The 8,831-nt window shown below is 39.6% G+C and overlaps 2 protein-coding genes across 2 annotated transcripts; both read left to right on the top strand.

Annotated features, from left to right (window-relative positions):
• The first annotated feature begins 2,870 nt into the window (after positions 1-2,870).
• Positions 2,871-5,476, top strand: LOC107698733 (homeobox protein SIX3-like). The gene is made up of 2 exons (XM_016499832.1): positions 2,871-3,568; positions 4,987-5,476. The coding sequence occupies exons 1-2, from the start codon at positions 2,877-2,879 to the stop codon at positions 5,177-5,179; spliced, it is 885 nt and encodes a 294-aa protein (XP_016355318.1). The 5' UTR covers positions 2,871-2,876; the 3' UTR covers positions 5,180-5,476.
• A 503-nt stretch (positions 5,477-5,979) lies between these two features.
• Positions 5,980-8,418, top strand: LOC107698732 (homeobox protein SIX3). The gene is made up of 2 exons (XM_016499831.1): positions 5,980-6,699; positions 8,132-8,418. The coding sequence occupies exons 1-2, from the start codon at positions 6,008-6,010 to the stop codon at positions 8,322-8,324; spliced, it is 885 nt and encodes a 294-aa protein (XP_016355317.1). The 5' UTR covers positions 5,980-6,007; the 3' UTR covers positions 8,325-8,418.
• The last annotated feature ends 413 nt before the right edge of the window (positions 8,419-8,831 follow it).

The raw sequence follows: 8,831 nt of genomic DNA, 5'->3' as shown, positions 1-8,831 counted from the left end.
TTTTAAAAATAAGTAATATGATTCAAACTCACATGATGCAAAGATGTCCACTTTTGTGCAAGCAACACAGAACTCATAGCCACATTTAAATCAAGTCCATTTTGGATGGTACTGTTGCAGTATAGCACTAGAAAACAGCCTATATCAGCCTATTTATAACTAGATGAAACCAGGAAAAATAGCGCAAAACACAGACGAAAGAGACGTGACATAAAAGAAAAAAAGAGTGAGCAATTAATCAAAATCGATGGAACCACGTCAAATTTTACAACCCATTAGTTAGTTTAAGAAAAGAGAAAAACAGAAAGACTCAAACCACACTGCTTCCGAGAAGAGGTCTCTTGATAGAACTATGTTTCTGCAGCCGTCACCTGAAGATCGATTTCCTGTTTGGCAATGTGTAATGACCTAAGTGGATGTAAAAAAAATAAAAATAAAATAAAAACAGAATAAATGTTTAAAATGAAATAAACCCTTTAACCGGAGAAGGCATTGTCCCGTGCCCTTTCCTACTCAAACACTTGCAGGTCCCTGACTCACCACACAATGCACAAAATTACTCATGCATGTTAACCGCATAGTTGCCAACATTGGTGAGAGTATGGGAGGACACATTTTCGTGTGATAAGAAGTGAGCGTAAGTTTGAATAGAGAGAGCAAATAAATGGTTTGCTTACCTTCTCATACGACCAAACTCTTCTCAATGATCTCTGGCATGCTGACGACACTTGTCTTTATTTAAGCTATATGGCTGTCAGAGCTCCTCAGAGAGTGAACGCCGAAATTACGTGTTAAGTTTCAAACCCCTGATGTCACTTCACTCAAAAATACTGAAACTATTATAGAAACACAGGCTTAAATAATATTATGTCCTGCGAAATAATCCACTGTCTATTGCATTCTTATTTCATAGTCCTCGTCAGTAAATAAACAAAGACGGAGCTAAACATTCATCAGTATTGAAGACCTTGCCTCCTGCTGATTTTGGCACAGAACAGAGCAATGAAAGCTAGGGGATAAACAGACGATTAAACCAGGTGAATGGACTTATTTGGGGATGCTAATGACTTGCTTAACGAAAACAAAGGCTATGTTAAACAAAGTGAATTTGCACAACTTGCCACGTTTTTTCTGTTTTAAGCCATTTCCACTATTACGTGCGAGTACTTTTTGCAAATCATCTTTTAACCGTGACATGCAAACACTGATGTCACCAAAATGTATGCATTAAGCATGTTAGAGAGCAAGGCCTTTATCGTATGCCAGAATAAAGAGCTTTTCTAAATGTAAAAAAGCTTGACCAAATGATTTTAAAATACGGTCAACAATGAAATAACAGGTTATTTCCAGTCCAAAAATATTTCCAAAGGAACCACTTCAAGTGCCTCTTGGAATTACTTCACTTAAATTTCCTGAGACAGGAGAACAAGCAGATTTGATCCTGGTGACACAACATGACCCAATACATCTATTAAGATCTCTTCCCCGCCCCTCATTTTGCTAAGCACACGCGAGCTTGCACTACATTTAGCTATATGTAAATCTTATAATAATAATAAAGTAACCGGAGTAGGAAATAAAAAAAGTTAATACAAATAAATTGTATTATCCCATTTGCATGAATAATAATTTGAAAAGATGGAATTGAATATCTGAAAGAGACATACGAGTTCTGAATCGCTGAACATTTCTGGAAAATGCATTAAATTATTTCAGCATTAGCTTAGTGAAAGTCTGGATGCTGCGTCTCATTATGCCTCCTGGACTCGTACATTTTTGACACAAGCACTGTCTAAATATAGGCTAACGCAGCACAAACTCTTTGATGCAGACCAAGAAACCCAAACCAACACGCCATTGGAAGCCGAATCTCGTGACATAACGATGTCTTTCATTCTCGTGAAACGGGCTTTCTAATTTTAACGACCTGCAGTCGTGCACAATATTGGTATATAGCCTATCTGTAACTGAAAAAAGAGAAAAGTTTGTTTAAATGAAATAAAATATGCATCAGTGATCACGTGCTTTCCTCAATATGCATGGGCAATGGGCCAGTGTTCGGTCTCTGAGCATAGTAAAGCATCAGCGGAGCAACAGAGATGCGCGTCCACTATAAACGGTTGTCTCTGTGTGCGAGTAGCAGTCAATTCGTACCGAAATGCGAACTAAGTTAAAAAACGATCCTGGAGTTTTCAGCGTATACACAGCGAACAAAATTATCTTTTTAAATATAAAATTCAATAGGCTACTTGTTTTTACGGCTAGCCTACTGTATTTATAGGTTAAGAGTGCCGGCGCAACATCGTATCTTCTCCAGCTTCATACGAGGCTAACGAATGAAATAGCCTATCTGTGTATCCTGTCGCAGATTCCGTTTTAGCGCTTCATTTAAATCCCCGTGTCCGTGACTGTCATCCCGAGACCCCACCCCTGCCTTCTCTCCCTACATATCTTCTTAACTTTAACGAGCCTCGTTAAGATCACAATAATATTCCACCCACTAATTGCTCATTCCATTCAACAAATAGGCGAGACTCTGCTTCGACTTCACGCGAGTCAAGGGAGGGAGGGTGCTGTTGAGACTGGAGTTCCTGATAACCCCCCGTGCGTGCAGCAGAAGTGGTGAAAGCCTCTACGTACTGGCTAATGATTGGCACGCTTGACAGTGATTGGCAGGGCTGCCATGACAACCCTACAACGACACCAAGAAGACCAATAGAAAAGCGAAACAAAATATTTCAATGCTACACTCACGGTGGATTTAGGGGGAGATATTATGAGGCTGGTGTCATTAGGCGATAGCTATTGAATCATTCAATCTGAATTCGTCGTTCTTTTTTTCCTTCGCAAATTTAATTCTCGCTCAGGTCATTTCCATGGTGTTCAGATCGCCTTTAGAGCTTTATCCCTCTCATTTCTTCCTGCCAAACTTTGCTGATCGCCCTTTGCTCTTGGCGAGGAGTGCGCCCAGCACCAGGTCTCCCGAAGACTTGTCAATGTTTCAGCTACCGACCCTAAACTTCTCTCCGGAGCAAGTGGCCAGCGTCTGCGAGACGCTGGAGGAGACCGGGGACATAGAGCGTCTGGGTCGCTTCCTATGGTCGCTTCCAGTGGCACCGGGTGCTTGCGAGGCGATCAACAAGCATGAATCCATCCTACGTGCCCGGGCTGTGGTTGCCTTTCACACGGGCAATTTTCGTGATCTCTATCACATTCTGGAGAACCACAAATTTACCAAGGACTCGCATGGTAAACTACAAGCGATGTGGCTTGAAGCTCACTATCAGGAGGCCGAGAAATTACGCGGGCGTCCCCTAGGACCGGTTGATAAGTACAGGGTGCGAAAGAAGTTTCCCCTGCCTAGAACCATCTGGGACGGTGAGCAGAAGACGCATTGTTTCAAAGAGCGGACGCGAGGTCTGTTACGGGAGTGGTACCTTCAGGACCCCTACCCAAACCCCAGCAAGAAAAGGGAACTGGCTCAAGCCACTGGACTCACTCCTACACAGGTCGGAAATTGGTTTAAAAACCGGAGACAACGAGACAGGGCAGCGGCAGCAAAAAACAGGTCAGTCACGTTAGGCATGTTTAACTTTCCTTGGAAATTTGCGTTTTAAGTGTTTAATCATTACTACCATTATTTTATTATTTTATAAATGAAAAGTTGTGAAATATGTGAACACGATTTAGGAAGTACTGCAGTAAAAACAGAATCAAATGTTAGAGACGAGGGAGGGAGAACGACGACATTTTATTTGTCATGTGTAAGATGTTTTGAAAGCCTCAACCAGAATATAAAAGCAAGTAGATAAAACATACCTGTATCAATTTTATTAACATGTGAAAAAATTATGCAAAGGAAAAGATCCCCCTTATTCATCGACGAAACCTGAAATAGCAAAAACAACATGTAATCAAATGTGTATATTCTTCACAGCAAAGCTATTGTATGACAAAAATGTAGCATTTTTTATCGTTTTTAACATATTAAGTATTTAAATCTTAATTTAACAGTTCCAATGTTTAGATACTAGCAATAACAATACAAATATGGATAGGCTACGTCTAAAAATAGCATTAATAGCATTTCTCTGTTGCTATATTTGGAAAAGTAAAATCTATCCAAATCGTCTATATTCAAAGTAATTATAGAGAGTTTATCACAAACATTCTTAGACAGTTACTTTTGCAACATGACATTGTAAATACAAATAGTTGTAAACCTATTCTGCGGACACTCATGCATTGAGAAATATAGACTACAAATTAATGTTTGGTATATCTGACATCTTGCAAATTATTAGGCTTTGTTTCACTCCCAGTGTACTTCGTAATTATATTACAGATAACATGGCGTAAATTAGTTAGAGTGAGAGTTGTTTCTGGTGATTTAGTCAAATTATTTTTCCTCCTAAACGCTAAATATTACTGTGCGTCTAGGGAATGAGAAAGCAGCAGAAACGAAGCACACACTTTGACTGGTGTACGTGATTTATATTATTTAAGGGATAAATCTGCAAATTGGACTCGACTGGATGATTACAAATCGTTAAACAGAACTATGACGTTCTGGTCATGCAGCATACTAAAACTGACATCTTTAACTAATCACACCTAATTTGAACATATAAACATACACATGAATACAATAACTAATTCTATCAATACTAGATATCATGAGAAGTCTATCAAATTTCGAGGATAAATATGATAATATGTTGGTATAGACTTAATCCTGTAGCGGCCATGCTTTATGTAATCGTTTTCCACAAAAACAACAGCTGTAGTATTTATTTTACCATGTAAGCAAATGTTGTTTTTCATCTATCTATCTCAGGTATTTTTATCTATATCGTTTTAAAGAACTATGTTAATATAGCCTAGCATAATAATTAGCTACGTGAAAATGGAGGCGCGTTTTTCAGTGAAAATGGCCTAAGTCTTTTATATCTAACGGCATACTGTTCTCTCACTTTTCTGCTATAGGCTCCAGCATCAAGCAATAGGGCAGAATGGCATGCGGTCCCTTTCAGAATCCGGCGGCACCCCACGCAGTTCGGCGGAGTCGCCATCAACTGCAGCTAGTCCAACGACCAGTGTCTCGAGTATGACAGAGCGAGTCGACACGGGCACGTCAATTCTTTCAGTAACATCAAGTGACTCGGAATGCGACGTATGATACGCAAAAGAGAAATATATACAGGAAAAAGGACCTGAATAAACTTTATTAATTATCGGGGAAGATGAAAAAGGACCAATTGATATTACTATTATAAAAAGAAAAACATAAAAGCACGTCTTTTTTCAAGCGCTTTCAATGGACCCCACACCTTTCCCCACCCCATCACTTGCATGATTATATATATCTAAATATATATTTTTTTTTCTTTTTTGTATATGGGGAAATGCCCCACGTTTATGTCTACCAGGACCACCGTGAAGAGGGAATTACCAGGAACCGGTGTCCATCGCCTTTTTTTCTGTTTTAGTCCGTGTCCGTGACTGTCATCCCGAGACCCCACCCCTGCCTTCTCTCCCTACATATCTTCTTAACTTTAACGAGCCTCGTTAAGATCACAATAATATTCCACCCACTAATTGCTCATTCCATTCAACAAATAGGCGAGACTCTGCTTCGACTTCACGCGAGTCAAGGGAGGGAGGGTGCTGTTGAGATTGGAGTTCCCGATAACCCCCCCGTGCGTGCAGCCGAAGTGGTGAAAGCCTCTACGTACTGGCTAATGATTGGCACGCTTGACAGTGATTGGCAGGGCTGCCATGACAACCCTACAACGACACCAAGAAGACCAATAGAAAAGCGAAACATCAATGCTAAATGCTACACTCACGGTGGATTTAGGGGGAGATATTATGAGGCTGGTGTCATTAGGCGATGAATCATTCATTATGAGGCTGGTGTCATTAGGCGATAGCTATTGAATCATTCAATCCGAATTCGTCGTTCTTTTTTTCCTTCGCAAATTTAATTCTCGCTCAGGTCATTTCCATGGTGTTCAGATCGCCTTTAGAGCTTTATCCCTCTCATTTCTTCCTGCCAAACTTTGCTGATCGCCCTTTGCTCTTGGCGAGCAGTGCGCCCAGCACCAGGTCTCCCGAAGACTTGTCAATGTTTCAGCTACCGACCCTAAACTTCTCTCCGGAGCAAGTGGCCAGCGTCTGCGAGACGCTGGAGGAGACCGGGGACATAGAGCGTCTGGGTCGCTTCCTATGGTCGCTTCCAGTGGCACCGGGTGCTTGCGAGGCGATCAACAAGCATGAATCCATCCTACGTGCCCGGGCTGTGGTTGCCTTTCACACGGGCAATTTTCGTGATCTCTATCACATTCTGGAGAACCACAAATTTACCAAGGACTCGCATGGTAAACTACAAGCGATGTGGCTTGAAGCTCACTATCAGGAGGCCGAGAAATTACGCGGGCGTCCCCTAGGACCGGTTGATAAGTACAGGGTGCGAAAGAAGTTTCCCCTGCCTAGAACCATCTGGGACGGTGAGCAGAAGACGCATTGTTTCAAAGAGCGGACGCGAGGTCTGTTACGGGAGTGGTACCTTCAGGACCCCTACCCAAACCCCAGCAAGAAAAGGGAACTGGCTCAAGCCACTGGACTCACTCCTACACAGGTCGGAAATTGGTTTAAAAACCGGAGACAACGAGATAGGGCAGCGGCAGCAAAAAACAGGTCAGTCACGTTGTGTATGTTTAACTTTCAATGGAAATGTTCGCTTTAAGTGTTTTATCATTAGTACTAAATATATACTGATAAATGAATTGTTGTGAAATATGTGAACACAAGGTAGAAAGTACTGCAGTAAAAACAGAATCAAATAGATTTTAGAGACGAGGGAGCGAGAACGACGACATTTTATTTGTGCCATGTGTAAGTTGTTTAGAAAGTATCAACCAGAATATAAAAGCAAGTAGATAAAACATACCTGTATCATTTTTATTAACGTGTGAAAAAAGGGATGCAAATAGAAAAGGTTCTCCTGATTCATTGATTAAATCTGAAATAGCAAAAAGAACATGTAATCAAATGTGTATGCTTCACAGCAAAGCTATTGTGTTCTGTTTACACGGTTACAAAATCTAGTATTTTTATCGTATTTACACATCAAGTATTTAAACCTTAATTTAGCAGTCATTCTAACTGATGGATATAGCGATAATACAAAATATGAATAAAGTCTAAAAAGTAATGTAAGTAGGCCTATAGCATTTCTCTGTTGCTATATTTGGAAAAGTAAAATCTACCGAAATTAACTGTCTATTCAAAGTAATTCTAGTTTATCACTAACATTCTTAGACATTTTTACAACATGACGTTGTAAATACAGATAGTTGTAAACTACTGTGCGGACAAACATGCATTGAGAAATAAATCATTATAGGCTACAAATTATTGTAAGGGTTAGTGTTTGCTATATTTGACATCTTGCAAATTATTAGGCTAATTGTTTCACTTCCCAGTGTACTTCGTAATTATATTACAGATAACACGGCGTAAATTTGTTAGTGAGTGGTGTTTCAGATGTTGTCAAATTATTTTTCCTCCTAAACGCTAAGTGCTACTGTGTCTAGGGAATGAGAAAACACTTTGACTGGTGTAACTGTTTATATTATTTAATGGATAAATCTACAAATTGCACTTGACTGGATGATTACAAATCGGTAAACAAACAAGAACTATGACATTTTGGTGACGCAGCATACTAAAACTGACATCTTTAACTAATGACATTTGAACATATAAAAATACAAATAAATACAATAGCTAATTGTATCATTACTAGATATCATGAGAAGTCAATCAACTCTCGACGATAAACATATGGTAATATTTTGGAATGTAGACTTAATCATGTAGCCGCAAAGCTTTATGTAATCGTATGTAAAATAAATAAATAAACAGCTGTAGCATTTATTTTACTATGTAACCAAATGTTATTTTTATCTATTGTATTTATATTAGATATTTTTACCTATATCGTTTTAAAGAACTATGTTTAAAATAGCATAATAATTACGTGAAAATGGAGGCGCGTTTTTCAGTGAACATGGCCTACGACTTTTATTCTCTAACAGCATACCGCTCTCTTACTTTTCTGCTATAGGCTCCAGCATCAAGCAATAGGGCAGAATGGCATGCGGTCCCTTTCAGAATCCGGCTGCACCCCACGCAGTTCGGCGGAGTCGCCATCAACTGCGGCTAGTCCAACGACCAGTGTCTCGAGTATGACAGAGCGAGTCGACAAGGGCACGTCAATTCTTTCAGTAACGTCAAGTGACTCGGAATGCGACGTATGATACACAAAAGAGAAATATATACAGGGAAAAGGACCTGAATAAACTTTATTAATGATCGGGGAAGATGAAAAAGGACCAATTGATATTACTATTATAAAAAGAAAAACAAAAGCACGCCTTTTTTTCAAGCGCTTTCATTGGACCCCACACCTTCCCCCACCCCATCACTTGCATGATATATATACATATATATATATCTATATATATATATATTTTCTTTTTATATATGGGGAAATGCCCCACGTTTATTATGTCTACCAGGACCGCCGTGAAGAGGGAATTACCAGAAACCGGTGTCCATCAACTTTTTTCTGTTTTAGTCCGAGTGACGACGAGCAGCCAGGATGCAATCCTCTTTTCCTTTATGTTCATCAGACAATCATTTGAGTCGTAAGCACCTTTTTACTACACTTCTGTCACTGCCTGTGTGGGGTACTGGTCAAATGTGGAACTGAATCGTTATGACTGTAAGATTTTTATTTTTATTTCCAGATTTTATATTGAATT

The sequence above is a fragment of the Sinocyclocheilus anshuiensis genome, unplaced genomic scaffold (genome assembly GCF_001515605.1).
Source record: "Sinocyclocheilus anshuiensis isolate Anshui unplaced genomic scaffold, SAMN03320099.WGS_v1.1 scaffold1015, whole genome shotgun sequence".
NCBI lineage: Eukaryota > Metazoa > Chordata > Actinopteri > Cypriniformes > Cyprinidae > Sinocyclocheilus > Sinocyclocheilus anshuiensis.
This window is presented reverse-complemented; position numbering and strand designations above follow the sequence as displayed.

Excerpts from the sequence above, each read along its gene's own strand:
- LOC107698733 (XM_016499832.1), top strand. The coding sequence starts at position 2,877 with ATGGTGTTCAGATCGCCTTTAGAGCTTTATCCCTCTCATTTCTTCCTG. Across the intron at positions 3,569-4,986 it reads GCAGCGGCAGCAAAAAACAG|GCTCCAGCATCAAGCAATAG; the intron begins GTCAGTCACGTT and ends TTTCTGCTATAG.
- LOC107698732 (XM_016499831.1), top strand. The coding sequence starts at position 6,008 with ATGGTGTTCAGATCGCCTTTAGAGCTTTATCCCTCTCATTTCTTCCTG. Across the intron at positions 6,700-8,131 it reads GCAGCGGCAGCAAAAAACAG|GCTCCAGCATCAAGCAATAG; the intron begins GTCAGTCACGTT and ends TTTCTGCTATAG.